The following is a 16,987-nucleotide window of genomic DNA, read 5'->3' on the forward strand; positions in this document are numbered from 1 at the left end:
CTGTAGGTTGCGCTTGATACAGGGGATTTTGACTAGAAAATGGATGAATTACTCAAAAATGCCAATCTGCTTTAATTGCTAGGTTGTTTCATTTTAGCTAAGCTAGATTCTCGTGTGTTGTATAACGCTTACAGTGGGCGATGACAGAATCGCCCTGTCATCGCTCTGATCCTAGAGCCGCCAGCGACTGTAGTGATTTTCGACTTAAAAATTCGTACAATTATTCCAATGCAAGCTCGTCCAGGATCTGAGTCAGGCTCCGGATCCCCTTCAGGACGTTCTCGTCCGGCCCCTGGTCGGGGGTCCAGCTCGCATGCGCAAAGTCGATCAGACGGAGGTCATGCACCTTCGGAGGATCCTCTTCGTCCTCATCCAGATCTAGCTCCCCCAGTTCTGCGACCTCAGGTCCGAGATTAATGTTGATGGCCTGGTGAGACACGCTCCCTTGGCCGAGCGGAATGTCAACCACCTGGAAAGAGCCGTCCGACGGGATTGCAAACTCCACCTCCTCGTCCTCATCCTCGTCTTCCTCCTCGGCCCGCTCCGGTCTGGGCCTCTGCTCTTCTTCCAATGCCTGTTCCATGGCGTCTGGATCGCCTTCGTAGACAATCAACACACTCGACGAGTACATCCGACTTTCCTCCGACTCCAGAACTTCCTGCACATGTTTCAGTTCCTCGGCCAGCCGTCTCGCGACCAGCTGGGACCGATCCACAGCCCCGGCTTTGGCGCCCGCCAGGAACGTCCTGAACCCGTCTTTGATGTTGCTCTCTGTGAGCGACCGGCCATACCATTTGTCGTAGCGCTTGTAGCCGTCCTTCTCGATGACCTGTCCCTTGGCCCCCTCGGAGCCCTCGTATTTCGTCGCGTAGGGATCGGTGCGACCGCCTGCGTCGGTCTCTCCGCTCACGCCGGTCCAGACCTTCATTCCGGCTATCCGGAACCCCAGCGTCGAGCTTGTCGTTTCCTTGGACACGGCATCCAACTTTGCGCGCTTCAGGGGCGGCGCGTCGTCCGCCCAGAGCCTAACCCCCAGCTTCACATCCAGCACGTTGGGTCGCTTGAAGCCTGCAGCCACATTCTCCAGCACAATCGACAGGCCCGTCTCGAGCTTCTTCCCGCCGGAGGGAACCCAAGGCGACTCTGCAGGTGCAGCACTGGTTGAGCCGGTCGTCTCAGTCTTCGTAGTCGCCGCCGCCGCCGCCGCGGTAGTTTGGGATGGGGGAGGTGCCGTGGGAGCGTCCGACATAGAAGAATATTCCGAGTCCGGCAGCACGATGGCGCCGGCTTGTTGGGCCGCGGCGAGAGCCAGAGACTGCTGCTCATCCGCGGAGGTCAACGTGCCGATGAAGGTGGGTAGGAACTCTTGGAATGCCGGGTGGAGGGCGCTGGATTCGTAGAACGCCACTTCTTGGGGGGTGCATGGCTTTGCGATAAAGGAACCGGATACAGTACACTGGACACCTTCACTACGGTGAGGGTTTCATTAGCGAATGACTCTGGTCTTCATTGCCTAGGCGCAAACAGGCATGCTGCATGAGAGCAGGTTCTATCGTTGAACAATTTCATCTCGTGGTGGTTGCGACAGGGGGCATGCGACAAGGGGTTGCGATACTTACTGTCCGGCAGCGGCATGGTCAAAGGCAACGAAGCTGTCGTTGTCCAGCTTGGCGGTCATCGCGCCTTCTGATCGTGAGGATGATTGCATATTGAGGGGGTTTTAGAACACAGTAAAAAGTCAATCACTGTCCAACAGAGACTGCTGGAGGTTAGACGGCATGCCGCATGGGTTACGGAAAGAGACGGAGATTCAGCAAACGGGAAGTTGTCGGTGACGAAGGAGAGAGCGTTCTCTACCAGTGAATAAAGGAGAGAAAGGGGGGGATAGTCCTGGTAAGCAAACAAATGCGCAGCAGGGGGAGAAAAGGAGAGACAAGCCACAAAAAGGCGGGTTGTTGGTTGTGTGTTTAGTGGTCGGTGTTTGGACTTTACAAGGAAAGGAAGGGTAGGGAAAAAATGTCGGGGAAGGAACTTAGAGTGTAGACACTGGTGGATTACTCCGTTACAAGCTAAACAAGGCTGAGGGGCAGATGACAATACTAGTTGATCGATTAACCAGAAATAGATAATAGTCCACAGCCTGACTGAAATGAATAAGATCGTCTGTTATAATTTTGCTGACTGGGTCTTGAATCGTAGCACGAGGCAAGAAGCTGTGAATCTCATTGCTCGATCGGCTTGTCCTTCGGCGGCATTCTCTATACTTCCCAATGGTAAGACCCTTTCACTTGGATTAGTCTCTCCACCAGCATCTTGGTTCAATTTCTTTTCGCTATGCTTGGCTTGGATCCTTGCTCATGCTTTAGATATAGGTTACAGAGAGGCTGTTTCCGTAATCCAGGCTTCTGTCACCTCAGCTGTCTGAGTTGAAACCTTCTTCTTAGAACTATGGCTATATCAATGATATTACCAGTCCTCCGGCTAATGCCGTACCACATGCTGCCATTCTGACAAACGTCCGAGGGCCGGCTGCAGATTCGTGACCATAGCATTCAATATACCGAGATACTCTCAAGGACCCTATACCTTGCCCATATTAACTAACGCCAGGATGAAGAATTTCAAATTCACTTTAGTCTTGCCTCAGATCAACCTCTCTCTCTTCCTTCCCTTCCTCTTCCAAGTTCCTTCCAATTCCTTCCCATTCCTTCCTGTCCCTTCATACATTGTCCCTCTTTCCGTTCAGTGCCAATTCTATTCAGAAATCAGACACTTGCTAACTAGTAAACAGGATGGGGGACGTCGAAGTGATTCCCCCTTCCATCCTGCTCCCTGCTTCGAGCCCAGTGACTCAGACAGGCAATGCTTCAGCTCAGCTGTGCTCTAACATAGGCAGCGTCCTCAACGTCCGATCAATCGGCTCGGCCGCGGCACAGCCACAGACTGTCACTTTTGAGGAACAAGTTACGCCGGAGATCTCCGACAGCATCAAGCCCAAGAAAAAGAAGAAGAATAGCAAAAAGCCCAAGAGCAAGCGTGGTCTGGTTAGTTTCTGAGAGAATAAGGTATATGAGGCCTGAGTTGATTGTCACAGGGCAAGCCCACAGGGTTTGAGGAGTACTATGGTGACGCTCCCATGACACCTGCTGAGCACGAAGCAGAGCAGGTTCTATATGATCCGTATGTGACCATATCTCTCTATCAGGTCAGTCTCAGCTAACCACTCTTTACAGGTCGCGGCCCATCAGACAGTAAGTCTCACAACATGACGACTGACTCGTGATGCTAAATCGGTGTTAGTCGGATCGAAGATGCTCTTCAGCGCTACCAGGGCAAGCGTCGCCTTGAGAACAATCGGAGGGCTATATTCTTAAAATACCTGGCTTACGGGGGCGTGGATGTCTCTCCCCGAATGTTCGTGGGCTCAGACCAGAAAGATCTTCAGGAGCTGGACAGCGAGCAGGTCCTTCAGGCTAAAACTCAGTCTACCATTGAGAATGACACCGCAGAGCTCACTATCGACTTTGATGCTGTAGTTCGCGGCTACCTGTAAGTCCTAGCATATCTTACAGTAAGCTCCCACTCACGGCTAGCAGGACTTCTTACTTCCCCTCTTACTTCAACCCGGAAACCGAGGACATGGTCAAGCTGGGTACGGTCACCATTCGCAACTTTCTGTCCTACCTACTCTACCACGATGTCTGCCCAGAACACAAGGATAACATCGACCAGGCTCGAAAGTCGTGCGACATTGCCACTACGGAGCTTTGGAAGAACCAGCAATTCATGGCCAAAGGGCCCGGTCAATTCAACAAAGCCTGTTCGACGCTCTTCGGGGGCTATCTCTATGACTTCAACCTGGAGGGGGATTTAGAAGGCCCATGGGCGGACGGTCCTCCGATGACTAGGAGCATGGCATACAGAGTGGTCAAACTCGCCCTCGTTGGGGCCGCATCCGACGAAGTGGCGCGCAAGTTTCGAGACATAGACCTCCAGGGTGATGTACGCGCAAAGCGTGTAGAGGACATCGACGGTTTTGAGATCATGACGGTTGGACCCCCGAATGATGATGCTCTCGATTTCTACAAGGAATATGCCTTCGATCTCATTCCTGCCGGCAAAATCACTGCCAAAGCATACTGGGACCCAGCGAAGGCTTCCTATGATATGACTGCGGAGGAGAGCAAAGCACGTGAGCGAGACTCGCCTCCGATCTTCAAGTTCTTCTTGGAGCAAACCCTGCTGCAGCTCTGCTACCCAGGCATGAAGGTGATCACACCGGTGTGGAAAACAAACGTTGGCTTTCACTACTTCGAAGAAACCTTCAATGCCTATGGCACCATTTACACGGTCCTTGCTAATGATCTGATGATGGGTTGGAAGAAGCCAAAGCCGATCAAGGACACCGCGGATGGGGATGAAATGGAGGCGGACGAGATTGATGCAGCTGGGCAGGACGGTGAGATTGCAGACTTGGAGGATATACTCTAAGCAATTTATGAGCGCAGGTGTAATTTATGAGCTTTACGACAGCCGGTATAATGCCGAAGCATGGACTGTACCTAGCTAACTAATCCAAGAATGATAGGCCGGCCGATTTGATCTTCTTATGTTACAAATCGGAACCCAGCATTAGCTAATCGTCGAACCTATAACCATTAGTGCGAGAAGCCCAGCTCAGGGCTTCAGAAGGAGCTTTCCGGTGGTCTTGCGACCCTCCAGGTCACGATGAGCCTCGGCAACATCCTCCAAGGGGTAGACCTTGTGGACTCTAGCCTTGAGTTTCTTGGATTGGAGAAGCGAGAAGAGCTCGTTGACATAGAATTCAAACTCCTCCCGAGTCTCGATGTAGCCGAAGAGTTGGGGTCGGGCGATCTTGACACACTTGGGAGAGAGTTTCCTGTGAGTAGACACATATTAGCTTCGGCTGACATACCCACAAAGAGTCCTCAAGACTTACTGTAGAGGCAGAGGAGGCACGGGGCCACTGGCGTTGCCGAACCAGACGATCGTACCCTTGCGCTTGACGGCCTCGAGGCTTCCTTCCCAGGTATCCTTACCAACGGAGTCGAAGACCACATCAACACCGTGACCGCCCGTGATCTCCTTCACCTTCTGGGGCCAGTCCTTGCCCTCCTCACTGCGGTAATCGATCACCACATCCGCGCCGAGACTCTTGGCCAGCTCGCACTTCTCGGGACCCCCGGCCGTACCGATCACCTTCGCGCCGATCGACTTGAGCACCTGAGTCATAAGGGTCCCCGCCCCTCCAGCTGCCGCGTGCAGCAGCACCCACTCGCCCTGCTTGACGGGGTAGGTCTCCTTCGCCAGGGTGATGACGGTCAGTCCGCTCAGGAACGCAGCCATCACCTCTTCGTCGCTGATCCCCTCGGGGATCTTGACCGTCTTGGCCATGGGTACGGCCGTATATTCCGCATAGCCGCTGGTACTGAGCCATGCGACCCGGTCTCCAACCTGGAAGCCGTACGGGTTGGGGCCCGGGCCCAGCGCCACGACGGTGCCGGCGCCCTCCCGGCCGAGGATCTCGGGCTTCGCGGAGGGATATAGACCCGTGCGGAAATACGTGTCGATGTAGTTGACGCCGGAGATGTTGTTCTTGACCAGCACCTGACCCTCCTTGGGACTCGGCACCGGGTGGTTGCGCTTGAACTCGAGGACTTCCGGACCGCCGAGCTTCTCGACCTGGACGGCCTTCATGGTTTGGGGAACTGACATCGTGGTGTTGGGGCGGATTGTGGCAGGGCTGATGATGGTGGGGAAGGATCGGAGGTGAGCGTTCACAGCTGCGAGACGTAGCGCCGAAGTAGTTAGAGGCGTGGATGTACGGAGCAGACGAGGGACGATGCGACTGAGGGGCATTGGGGGGGAGGAATTGAGGATGAGGGGGTGGGATGCAGTCGGTTATATCCAATCCCTGTGGTGGAGGCGGAGAAAGTCTTTGCCTGTTTTGAAGGTGGGAAAGATGAGCTGGGGAAAGAATTCTATCGCTAAGCTTCTAGGCAGTGGGTCGCGGCTCAATTCCGGGGATGTTGGATTCTGTCGTGATCTCGAATGCTCGTGTTTACTGTCATTAATAATAATTCTGGTGTTGACTACCCCACACCGTTCACATCAACCTGTGTCTATATCTAGGCTTTGCGAGGTGGTTTCATGAATTCGGTATGTCCAATCTGCTTCTAATGAGTAATGCTATCTGGAGATTCTGATATCACCTTGACTCTCTCTTCCTCACTCCATCCCATACCCTCTGTTTACTGTCTACCATTATTCCTCCTTATCCGACGGAGTGACGCCATCGGGTTTGTTGCCGAACCGTCGGATATCCGCGCGATCATCGCTCCGATATACCGGCGGAATGCTTACACATAATTGAGTCAGCTATGCATCTCGTAGAGCATAACTCGCCTGACACTCTTGCCCGTTCGGGAAAACCCCGTGCGTTACTATAGGTGTATCCTCCTACTGGACAGGCTATGGATCGATGATGCTTTTCCCTCCTCCCACAATCCAACGATGGAATCATCGCACTCCTTCTGACAAAAGCCTTGCATGACTGTCAGACGTATATCCCAACCCGACCAGCCAACACAGCCCACTCAATGCCTTCGCCTTCCTTTTCGATGCAGCTTGCCACCCGCTGCCTCTTCTCACCGTCTTTCCAGCTGATATCATCGCATCGCTCCCCGCAGATGGGATGCATCATTGGCCGCTGCACACCATACGACCAGCATCTACAGGTTGAGATTTGATGCAACGCGCCCCCAATGGTGGCATATGTAGCCAGAGGCGCCCAATACAGACCATGATCGTGTGTCTTTGCTTGAGCCCTGCTCTGCTAGCTGTCTGTCATGCCTGCCAGACCAATAACTACTCCTTCAGATCGCCGCCTGTGCCTCGAGGATGACGCCTTTCCCGCAGGTTGATTGCGCCTGCTTACTTGCCCCTGGTCGAACAATTGGCACCTGAATCGACGACAAAGGAGGGGTGGGACAAATCAACTGCCCGCTTAGCCCATCTACGCATGCACGATCAAGCCCTTCTCCTGCCTAGGGTCAGAATGGTTTCATCTTCGACGGCTCCTGTTGACATGGCTCAGGCAGGACCATTCATTCCCAACGCTTGACATCTGGCCACGATCGTCGTGTTTCAGTGTTTGGGGGATTGATTCGCTCGCTGTTAACGCCCAATCTCTGGGGCTAGATTCTGATAGGGCCGATCCCCCGGCCAGAGGCGCTGCCCAACCGGGTTCCTGTTGGGGTCTATTTACTTTATATAGTCTCTCCGTATTCTCTGCACTTTTTCTCCATCCTTGGAAGAGTCCATCAGAACTACTAACCATACTTTTCGCCTAATACTTAATTCTAACCGCCCCCGGAAGGTTATCAGAGACTGCCCCAGTCTCCTGCTCATCGGTTGCTCCGTTTTTACTGCTCCAGCTGGCCCCATTCCAACTCAATTGCAGATTTCCTGAGTCCGCTTGGTCATTTTGGTTTTGTTTTGTTTTGTTTTGTTTGTCCGCTGGATCACTTGCTCTTTCCTCGAGAACGTTTCTCTCGTGAGTCCGACGCACGACGGATTTATAATGCCAACAGCCAGGAAGGTGATTCTGATCCGACGTGCCACCGCAGGATAAATCCCCAGGAAAACGATCCCACACCGATTGGAGCCCTCTATTCGACTGGATAAAAGTTATTCTCTGTCGTTGTTTTTGATTTTTCTCCCACCGCCATGTATCTCAGGACCAAGGTGCACTTGCGCTGGCGCAAGCAGACTAATTGGCCCCCGGCACCTTCCGTGGAAGATGAGACGGTATCCCTCTCCCGTGAACTGCACGGAATGACCAATGTTGGCGAGAAGCCCGGGGTAGAGGGTGTCTGCTCCCGCGGCACCATTGACCAACTTCCAGTGCTTGTGGATGTGCTATCCTTCTCCTCGGTTGTTCACACGACGACGATCTATGACGACTCGGTCCGTGAGAGCGGCTCTGACGACAACGCAGAACCACTAACGCCGTCGGCGGACATCGAACACGACCCAATGCTCTACATCGTCGAAGACGATCAAGCTGTGCCTTTGTTACCCCCATGGGCTTCCTCAGATAAGACTCGCAAACCCTTGACTTCGCCGGAGCGTTCTCAGCCAGTCCAGAATACGAGCAAGACCCTCAATGGCCGCCCTAGCGGAGCCAAATTCAATCTCCAAAAGGACAGTCTTCCCAAGAAGTACACGGCACCAAGCTCCCGGAATGGCTCTGTGGCATCCAAGAGGCCCAGCACGGAAGCACCCAAACCCACGTCCACAACATCACCACCTAAGTTGAAGCGAGCGGGCAGCGCAAAGCCTACTCCATCTGCAGAGCCAGTGACGAGGCCTCCCATGCCAAAGCCGGGGCATGTGTCTGATTCGGCTGCCATGGGACTCCAAAACTCCTCGGCCAAGCCTCCATCCTCCCCCACAGACAAAAGTGCTACAGGACCTTCTTTGGCTGAGAGGATAGAGGAGAAACTGCGCCAGAGGCAAGAGCTTCGCGCATCCCAGGAGGCTTCACAGAATAACGACCAGAAGAGTCCGCCACCTGCTGCTGCTGCCCAACCCATCGCCACCGTTGAGCAATCTGACATCAAGCCTGCCGTGACGTGCCCCAATGGCTGCACTGCGCAACCACCCATGCAGCCAACCCCTCCCAAGTCTGCATCAACGACGAAGGAGTCGTCTGTTGAGCATGAGAAGAGTGAGGAGGACCCTTTCTCGGCCTCCTTCACTGCAGCTCTGGCACCTGAAGCCTCGGCACGCCCACCGATTGGCAATAAGCCGGTTGGTCGATCTCTTTCTTCTGACAGGGCGCAGTCAGTGTCCTCCCAACTACCTAACAGACGTGCCGTGTCTTTCCTGGATGACACATTGCAGAGGCCTGTGTCACCCGACGAGGACCCCGAAGATGTTTTCCAGACTGCAAAGCAGGTCAGTCGGAGAAGTTCCTCGCAGGGTGCGGTGCGCAGGAGTTCACCCAAGCCCCAATTCTACCTGTCGCCTTGTCCTAGGTCAGTTCCCGTGGCAGGTTACCAGGACTGGCACACGGTCAAGGGGACCCCCCACCTAGACATCTGTCCTTCCTGCATGAAACAGATGCGCAAGTCAAGATTCCGGGATTTCTTCGTCCTGGCGAGCCCTCGACCCCGCGACGAGAAGGTCCGCTGTTCCATGAGTGAACCATGGACACGCCTGGCATGGATGCAGACACTCAAGAAACACTTGGATCACTTGGATCTGCTCCTGCAAATCACTCGGCCACCACCCGGCAGCAAGCCGTGTCCGGGACGCATCATCAGTGATCAACACTGGTACCGCGTTGTGGACCCAGACACCAACATGTTTCTTCCACAGTTCAATGTGTGCTCCGCCTGTGTCCGGAACCTGCGAGTCCTCATGCCTCGACACCGGGAGACTTTCAAACGCAGCGCCACCAAGCAGGAGCGAGCGTGTGACTTTGTGACTGACAGTGCCCGGTTCGTTCGCTATATTGACTGCCTAGATATGGCAGCCAACCGAGCGGAACTGGAGCATACCATGCGCCCGGACGTGAGCGAGTTCCTGTCGTATGCACGGCGCAAGGTAGTGCTGCGAGACTGCCGGCGGGACCGGCAGGTTCTCAGCACGTGGCACTACATGCCGCAGCTGCCCGAGCTCACGGTGTGTGAGGATTGTTACGATGATGTGGTGTGGCCGCTGGTCAAAGCCAAGCAGCCGATTGCGCGCAAGTTCTCGACCACGATGCGGCTGCTTCCCGGGGAAGGCCCGTCGCGGTGTCGCGAGGCGAGCTGCCAGCTGTACTCGCCGCGCATGCGATTGAAGTTTCAGGAGGCGGTGCAGCTGGATGACCTGACGTACCTGAAGCTGGTGGCGCTGCGCCGTCGGGAGGCCGAGCAGCGGTACCGCGAGCGCCAAGCGGAGCTGCTGGAGGATGCCAGTCGGGGGTATGATGTGGAGGGGGAGATGCGAAAGAACGTGGAAGAGTGGAAGCGATGGGAATAGCTTTGAGTGTGTCTGTATATTTCTGTTGCTTGTGTTTTCAGGACCAGCCTGTACGGTAGACATTTAGACTATACATGTACCACTTTTGTACACTTTTGTACCACTTCCCCTCGTTCTTCTGACTTGTATGTGTAGGTAGACTCAGTCTCAGTCACGACTTCCTTGCGGCAGTCTGTTCTCCCAACTCCACCAACTCACTTAGGGTGACCACACGGAACCCCCGTCTCTTCAACTCAGGCAACACGCGCTTCAGCATCGGCACTGTCCAGCCCCTCCGATCATGACAGACGATAATATCCCCAGACCGCACCATACTCAGAATATGCCACGCATTAACCCGGGGCCAACTAATCTGCGCATCATGCGGATACACACTCCCGAGGGCGATCCTCAACCCGAGTCTATGAATTAGGGTACGCATCCTCTCAGAAAAGAACCCGGACCCAGGCCGAAAGAAATGATGCCTTCGCACCCCATTCCCATCCCCATGATCCTGATCCTGAAAGACTCTATCATAAACCCTCTCAATCCACCCCTGCACCCCCAAAACCTCCGCCTCCAGCACGGCATCACTCAGATCGCGGGATGGCCGATCCGACATCGCATGATTCCCCAACTCCATGCCTTCCCTCACCAGATTCTCCAGCATCCCCTGTCCACCTCCTGGGCCAGCAGCAGCAGCAGCAGCAATCTGCGCCCCGATAACAAAGAACGTAGCCTTCGCGTCATTGGCCTTCAGCACCTGCAGTATCTCGCCCGTATACGCTGACGGGGCATCGTCGATCGTCAGCGCGATTGTCGGTCTTGTGCCTGGGCCTGCTGGCACTGCGACGTGCCAGAGCGTGTCGGGCCACCGGTGCTGGAAGTATCGGATTAGGAGGTGCGGCGGGCGGTAGATTGTGTATGCGGGGAGGGCGATTAGGAGGGTGAGGAGGAGGAGCGTGGTTAGGAGGAGCATTTTTAGGGTTGAGTTGCGGGTGCGCTTTCGGAGGTGGTGGTGGTGGTGGTGGTATTCTTTTGGGGAGGGTTTGTGGTGGTGGTGGTGTCGGTGGTGGTGGTATTCGTTTGAGACCGGGGAGGGAGAGCGGCTGCTGCGGTCTTTGTTGTATGGAGGGTAAGGGAGGTAGGGGCGTGAGAGCGCGCGGGTTCGGGTTGTGCCTCGGCGGAGGCGCGTCGGGAGGAGGGATATTAGTGGTTGCGGGAGGGCGTGAAGGGTGTAGGTTAGGAGGCGGGTTAGGTGCGTTGTTAGGTGCAGGCGGGGCATTTCTTTCTGGTTGTCTTGTTGTTGTTGTTGTTGTTGTTGTTGTTGTTGAATTGAGGTCCTGGTGGTGGTGGTGGTGGTGGTTGAGTGAGGTTGAAGTTGAGGTTGGAGTTCGAGTTATGGTGGTGGTAGTTCAAGGAGTGGTGGTGTGCAGCACTGTAGAATAAACAAGGAATCTAAATGAAAGGCTGGCTGACAGCACTATACAAGACTCAGTCCATGATAGTCCTGCCCAGAAAAAGAGTGTCGATGGCGAAGAAGATGCTGGTCTAGACAGCTGAATGACAAGGAGGCGTAAGAAGGAAGGTGTTGGCATTCCGTTATCAATCAGCACTACATTAACTAACCGCCGCTAGTCTACCGCTATCTAGTATCTACCCCTACCCAACTAATCCCACCACTTCTCCAGGCCATTTCTTCCCCCACACCAACGCCCGCGGAGGCACTCGGCCTCCCACCGGCGCCAACACCTGGATCTTGCCCCTCTCGCTGTTCACGTCCGCTACATACAAAAACCCCATGATACTCGCATCGCGCACATCGGTCGCACTGGCCGTGGGCGCCGCATGCGTGATCGCCAGCAGCGAATTGGCCAGCCCCGTCGGCGCAGGCGGAAGCAACTTCTTCAACGGCACGCTGGCGCTGTTTGCCGTCTCCGCCGTGGACATACTACTGCTACCCCCCGGCAATCCGGGCAGGACGGGAGTTGCACTGCTCTCCTCGTGCTGGTAATTCTGGCTCAATTCCGCCTCGTTGCCCCCTCCAGGGAGGAACGAATCTGTCCCAAACTGCGCCGGGTCGTATTCATCCTCGTCCTCCTCCAGCGTTGCCACAGTGTAATTGTATATCGCCAGCGAATTGAAATCCAGCTGCTGCGCGTGCGGCGACAGGGTGACGTTCGTAGTTGAAGCCGCCGACAGCGACAGCGCCGCCGATGCCGTGGAAGGAATCGGGTTGCCGAAGAAGTATGTGCGGATCTGCGACTCGCGGACGGCCTTCATGAACGCTGCGTCGCGATCAACACAGCCACCCGACTTGGACAGCTTGACCACAGAGATGCGCTCATCCGACGCCACGGCGGACGCACTCGCCGTAGGCTTGTTATCAAAGTTCTTCATCATCGTACTGTAGAGTCGTTCGGAGCCGATCACCAGAATCGTGGTAACTGCAAATTCCCCACCCGTCACATTAGCATAGGTCCAGCATGACCCAGAAGGCATAAAAAGACTTACTAGCAAACTCGGTCACAATATGTTTGATCAACTCCACATTCCCCGCCTTACTCTGACTAAGAATGCCCGGGGTATCGACAATGATGCCCGTCTCGCGCGAATCCTCATCCTCGGCCATGCGGCCCATGACGGACAACGCGAGGCGCGACACGATACCCTTGTAGACGGACCCCTCGGCCTCGAGCGGATTCGGCATAGGATAGAAATACACCAGCGGGAGCTTAACGGGGACGGCACTGGGGCCGGACATGGGACTGCTGCCCCAGCCCTCCTCGATGTCGATCATGGTACGGAAGGCGGTGGCGGTCAGGGTGCCGGGCACGCTCAGCATGCCCTCCGTGGGGTCGAGGTTGACGACGATGGGCTGGCGACCGGTCTTGGTGGCGTAGGCCGTCAGGATCTTCGTGAGACTGGTCTTGCCGGCGTCCTCGGGCCCCAGGATCAGCACCCGCGGGCCATCCCTGCCCTGCGCCTTGGCCTGCTGGCGCATCGTCTCCAGCGCGAAGTGCACATTCGCGTATTCCACCATCGGCGTCTCCTCCGCCGTGTACTCGCTTTGGCAGCCGCCGGCGCCCAGCCCGCGCCCCGTCGTCGTCGCTGTCGTCGTCGATCCGTTGCTGCCCCCCGGCGCGAGACTGTCCACCGTCGAATAGCTCTCGCCTGCGCTCACCTCCAGCGTGCATCCGTGCCATGTGTAAATTGCTGCCTTGGTGCCGGAGAAGGTATACGTCTGCGACGGGGCGAGTTCCGTGCCGAAGAGTTCGGCGGTGCCTGCTAGCAGCTAGTTCTCCATTGAGGCAGGGTCAGTCAGTTTGTAGGGTCAATTTGATGATCGGAGAAAGTAGATAGTGCAAGAAAGGTGCAGATGCGCAAATCGAGGTGAGTACTCACCTTCACGCGCACAATCGTGCCGAACGCGACCTCAAATCGCCATTCCGAACCTTTGGAGAGACTGATTTGCGTCGGCGGTGCGGGGACAAACTCCTTGTCCCCTGAGGGTGTTGTAAGATCTAAACCAGGGAGAGACATGGCATTACTTTGCTGACAGTGAGAATGAGAAAACGAATGAGTGGAATTCAGTAGTTTTATTAACGCATCAAAAGATAACTAAAGTCTGGAAGAACGAACAAAGACTGAAAGAAAGTAGCTTTGCAGATGGTGGTGGGCGGAGAGAACCATCCGCCGATGACGATGTTTTGCTTGTTTGCAGCGGAATGCCGCCCTCTACTTAGTAGTTCCCCCCGCAGAACATTAAACACAATCACTTTACAACGCGCTCCTCTAGTTATCAACATTCAAATTCCTGCATGTAGCGTCGTCTGTCAAATCTACCTTAACAATAGCACAACGCCCAAGTACGGTCCGGTCACAGCAATCCGATGGCATCACGACACCAGGGCTTCATCCCCGGCGCAGATGGTGTAGAAACAAAGAGAACCACATTATAGGGGCATATATCAGGTATCCAGGAAAAAGCGCGACTAATGAAAAGGTGCAGAAAAAGAACGTACCGAACCCAAGGCTTTCTTCTCTGATCTCCAGGACCTGGGCAGGCCAACCTTCCCCATCTGGACGCACGTCACTCGCAACCAAAAGGCACAGCAGCATTAGTAATGGAATAGCAGTTTCAAATACGATACACATCAAAATGACCATGGCTGTTGGGGGGAAATCGTGATGCGCAAGGGGGTTAATTGGCCAAAGCCTGCACTCGGATTTGATGGAGGGTAGCAAAGTGGCCATGAAAAGAGACGGTTTCTCGCTGTCCATGCATGAGAAAGGTCGCCTGATACCATGACAGTCGGTTGGAAGGGGTAATAGAGGCTGTGACACCTATGTTCATGCGTCTTGGGCTCCACTCATAAGTGCGAAATTTATTAAATTCTTTAGATGAAGAAGTAAGGAATCGAGGCGCTGCGTTGTAAGGTTAGTTGTGCTGCAATAGACGGGTAGGGTTAATGGGACACTCACGCAAGAGCGAAGGCAGCTGTAACGCCAACAAGAGCACGATTCCGCACACGTTCCTGCTTGAGCTTCTCTTCCAGAACCTTGGCACGCTTCGTCCGGAGAGTACGGGCTTCCTCATCCTCTTCGTCTTCATCATCACTAAGCACATCAGTCTTGCGTTTCAGGGCTGCCTTGGCTGACGATGGCTCCGCGGTCTCGGCCTGGAGCTTGACGGCTTCTTCCACCATTTCCTTGGCCTTGGCGATCATTTGCTCGGTGTCCGCTGCAGAGGGTGCCTCCGGAAGTGTCACGGGCAGCTCGACGGAAACAGTAGTCTGGGTAGTTTTGACATCTTCGACGGTGCTGGCGGTGGTCTCAACATCAACCTTGACGTTCTGCTCCTTCTCTTCCTCCTTGCTCTCTTCTTCAACATCGTCCGTACGGGCCAGACGGCTGGTTTTCTTAGGTTTAGGCGTCGCTGCAGCCTTCTTGGGGGAAGGAGCCGGCTTCTCGTCGCTGTCCAACTCCACACTGGGCTGGATGGCCCTGATCACTGATTCGCTTTCCACGGTCGAGGCGGTCAAGTCGAGAGAGGACTGTAGGGTAGCGTTTGCTGCGCTGGTGGCGGCAGCGTTGGCCTCCTTCATGGCTCTCGTTTGTCTGGGTTTGCGGGGAGAACTAGGTCTCTTGCTAGGAGAGGCCGACCGTCCTCGTCGGAGACGGGTCGACGAAGAAGTGAGTAGGGTCGGGGCCTCAATAGGCGGCAGGTCGAATCTGGGAGGAGGCGTGATCTGTTTCTTCGCAGATGAAGGGCTTTGAATAATGTCGGTAGGGTCAAGCAAGGCTCGCACCCAGTCGTACATCTGGTACTCTTTGGCGAGCTCAAGGGCTGAGAGTAACAGGCATCAGAGCTGTAGCGTCATGATGATGTAGTCCAAAGCACTTACCGAGAATAGGAGAGATCCAAACGTTGCCGGCAATCTCGTCCTCACTGGTTTCGGAGCGAGCTTTCAAGTACTCGCGCTCAGATCGTTCTTCGTCAAGCTTAGCCCAAGGGAAGGCGATCTTAAACATGCCAGTGGCGCTAACATATCCGTCTCTGCTACGTCGCTGGAAGGGACAAAGGAATCCACTGCATTAACCATGGTTCCGTGACGTTCCGCGAATCCGAAAGGCTAAGGACCTCGAAGGGACGACTCACCATCAAGAAATACGTCTCAGGGTGTTGCTGAGGAGCGTGAGAAGGGAAGATCTCAGATCCTTTGAGGTCCTTTGGCAAGGGGGCGCGCAAGTGGGCGTATTCAAAAGGACCGAGGTTCTCTGGTTTGGTCGCATTGGAGGTCCCGATCTGGGTGGGCTTCACCGCGAGGTTTGTCTTTCCCAAGCGACGGCGCGCGAGAAGTTCTTCATCTGTGATCGCACAAGCACGAAGCAGGATGCGTGTTAGCCTGGCGCGACCCCTCGATCAGATGCAAATGGATATGTTGATGGCCGAGATTGCAATCGATCGCTCCGATGAAAAGCATGACTTACAAGCAGGAGCTTCATCGGTGAGGATGAGCGGGTTGTTCCTTTTCGGCAACGTGCGCACCATGATGAACGATTTGGATGAATGTAGAAGGATAAATTAAAAACTCGAAAAGCCTAGACCAAGGGCGGTGCTGAGGAGGAGAATTGGGATTGGGGATGCGACACCCAAGCGGCGGCCACGTTGCAGGCGCGTCTGTCGCCGCTCTGTGTCTACAGATCGCGAGAAGAGAAGACGTCACCAACACGAAAGCGCAGAGGTGACAGAGAAGACGGTTTCAAACCGGGCGGACGGTGAATTGGGGGGGTGGTGAAGCTTGAACGGCAATACGCGACGAGCCAGATGATAAAGGCAGGAATGGGGTGGGAGTCCAGGCTGGCGCTCGGTCGATAAGCAGCAGTAGCAGCAGCAGCAACAGCAGCAAGTCGGCTAAGGTTAGGTTAGGTTTCTGTCTCTAGGGGAGGGAAAATAATCAAAGAATGAAAGTCGAGCGAATACCCGGGGCGGCGGTGGGCGAATGGCTTCCCACCGTTGGACTTGTTACAAGACCGTTTTGCGTGGTATGAGCTACTGCGCTACTGCAGAGCTACCGCCGTCTCCACCAAATGGATTTCCCAATTGCCCCGCCATTTATCCTGATCGGTAAGTTCCAGCGTCGACGGCTCATCCCCCGGTATCAAGATTTACATCGGAACGCGCACGGTATTTCTGCCTTGGCGCCTGACAGAGCGCGGTTGTCCCCGTGACGCGCTTTCGCTTGTTTTGGTTGTGTTGGGCCTCGCCTTGTCGGTGCTTGTCTTGTTCTACTCTACTCGTCATACAACCCACTCTGTCTTGTTTACTGCAGGTTCGTACCGCGAGTAGATATACCCAGTAACCCGAAGGGGCCTCCCAGACTGATAGCTCGGCTAAAGAGGAAAACCCTCGCGCGAAATCCGGGCATAGGTGCATGCATAAAGCCATGCA

The 16,987-nt window shown here is 54.9% G+C and overlaps 7 protein-coding genes across 7 annotated transcripts; 2 read left to right on the forward strand and 5 right to left on the reverse strand.

The window, feature by feature from the left end:
- Positions 1–59: 59 nt before the first annotated feature.
- On the reverse strand, positions 60–1,992 carry BO97DRAFT_387316 (inositol polyphosphate multikinase). Its single transcript, XM_025693591.1, has 2 exons — positions 1,620–1,992; positions 60–1,469 (listed from the first exon to the last, which is right to left on the reverse strand). The coding sequence occupies exons 1-2, from the start codon at positions 1,706–1,708 to the stop codon at positions 221–223; spliced, it is 1,338 nt and encodes a 445-aa protein (XP_025553192.1). The 5' UTR covers positions 1,709–1,992; the 3' UTR covers positions 60–220.
- Positions 1,993–2,792: 800 nt separating this feature from the next.
- Positions 2,793–4,491, forward strand: BO97DRAFT_422953 (uncharacterized protein; the record flags this gene model as incomplete). Its single annotated transcript, XM_025696840.1, has 5 exons — positions 2,793–3,044; positions 3,095–3,180; positions 3,234–3,251; positions 3,301–3,549; positions 3,597–4,491. 5 exons carry the CDS (start codon positions 2,793–2,795, stop codon positions 4,489–4,491), a joined length of 1,500 nt encoding a protein of 499 aa, XP_025553193.1.
- Positions 4,492–4,677: 186 nt separating this feature from the next.
- Positions 4,678–5,873, reverse strand: BO97DRAFT_387322 (quinone oxidoreductase family protein; the record flags this gene model as incomplete). The annotated part of the gene is made up of 2 exons (XM_025693592.1): positions 4,961–5,873; positions 4,678–4,900 (listed from the first exon to the last, which is right to left on the reverse strand). Exons 1-2 carry the CDS (start codon positions 5,734–5,736, stop codon positions 4,678–4,680), a joined length of 999 nt encoding a protein of 332 aa, XP_025553194.1. The 5' UTR covers positions 5,737–5,873.
- Positions 5,874–7,749: 1,876 nt separating this feature from the next.
- On the forward strand, positions 7,750–10,053 carry BO97DRAFT_341332 (uncharacterized protein; the record flags this gene model as incomplete). Its single annotated transcript, XM_025691634.1, has 2 exons — positions 7,750–8,736; positions 8,929–10,053. 2 exons carry the CDS (start codon positions 7,750–7,752, stop codon positions 10,051–10,053), a joined length of 2,112 nt encoding a protein of 703 aa, XP_025553195.1.
- A 151-nt stretch (positions 10,054–10,204) lies between these two features.
- BO97DRAFT_341335 (chitin deacetylase CDA4) lies at positions 10,205–11,011 on the reverse strand (the record flags this gene model as incomplete). Its single annotated transcript, XM_025691636.1, has 1 exon — positions 10,205–11,011. The coding sequence occupies one exon, from the start codon at positions 11,009–11,011 to the stop codon at positions 10,205–10,207; it is 807 nt and encodes a 268-aa protein (XP_025553196.1).
- Positions 11,012–11,659: 648 nt separating this feature from the next.
- BO97DRAFT_387331 (cleavage polyadenylation factor subunit CLP1) lies at positions 11,660–13,696 on the reverse strand. Its single transcript, XM_025693593.1, has 3 exons — positions 13,438–13,696; positions 12,547–13,327; positions 11,660–12,479 (listed from the first exon to the last, which is right to left on the reverse strand). Exons 1-3 carry the CDS (start codon positions 13,573–13,575, stop codon positions 11,695–11,697), a joined length of 1,704 nt encoding a protein of 567 aa, XP_025553197.1. The 5' UTR covers positions 13,576–13,696; the 3' UTR covers positions 11,660–11,694.
- Positions 13,697–14,201: 505 nt separating this feature from the next.
- On the reverse strand, positions 14,202–16,274 carry BO97DRAFT_17875 (apses transcription factor). Its single transcript, XM_025690361.1, has 5 exons — positions 16,027–16,274; positions 15,695–15,903; positions 15,441–15,603; positions 14,518–15,382; positions 14,202–14,460 (listed from the first exon to the last, which is right to left on the reverse strand). The coding sequence occupies exons 1-5, from the start codon at positions 16,085–16,087 to the stop codon at positions 14,433–14,435; spliced, it is 1,326 nt and encodes a 441-aa protein (XP_025553198.1). The 5' UTR covers positions 16,088–16,274; the 3' UTR covers positions 14,202–14,432.
- Between the last annotated feature and the right edge of the window lie 713 nt (positions 16,275–16,987).

This window comes from Aspergillus homomorphus (assembly GCF_003184865.1).
Source record: "Aspergillus homomorphus CBS 101889 unplaced genomic scaffold BO97scaffold_10, whole genome shotgun sequence".
NCBI classification, from domain to species: domain Eukaryota; kingdom Fungi; phylum Ascomycota; class Eurotiomycetes; order Eurotiales; family Aspergillaceae; genus Aspergillus; species Aspergillus homomorphus.

What these genes read in the sequence shown, in the direction of transcription:
- BO97DRAFT_387331 (XM_025693593.1), bottom strand. Translation starts at nt 13,575, where the DNA reads ATGTCTCTCCCTGGTTTAGATCTTACAACACCCTCAGGGGACAAGGAG. An exon ending in GCACGATTGTGCGCGTGAAG is followed by an intron (nt 13,328 to 13,437) that starts GTGAGTACTCAC and finishes ATGGAGAACTAG; the next exon opens with CTGCTAGCAGGCACCGCCGA. An exon ending in TATTGTGACCGAGTTTGCTA is followed by an intron (nt 12,480 to 12,546) that starts GTAAGTCTTTTT and finishes GGGAATTTGCAG; the next exon opens with TTACCACGATTCTGGTGATC.
- BO97DRAFT_387316 (XM_025693591.1), bottom strand. Translation starts at nt 1,708, where the DNA reads ATGCAATCATCCTCACGATCAGAAGGCGCGATGACCGCCAAGCTGGAC. An exon ending in GACCATGCCGCTGCCGGACA is followed by an intron (nt 1,470 to 1,619) that starts GTAAGTATCGCA and finishes CCCTCACCGTAG; the next exon opens with TGAAGGTGTCCAGTGTACTG.
- BO97DRAFT_17875 (XM_025690361.1), bottom strand. Translation starts at nt 16,087, where the DNA reads ATGGTGCGCACGTTGCCGAAAAGGAACAACCCGCTCATCCTCACCGAT. An exon ending in CACCGATGAAGCTCCTGCTT is followed by an intron (nt 15,904 to 16,026) that starts GTAAGTCATGCT and finishes GTGCGATCACAG; the next exon opens with ATGAAGAACTTCTCGCGCGC. An exon ending in ACAGCTGCCTTCGCTCTTGC is followed by an intron (nt 14,461 to 14,517) that starts GTGAGTGTCCCA and finishes CTTACAACGCAG; the next exon opens with CGCCTCGATTCCTTACTTCT.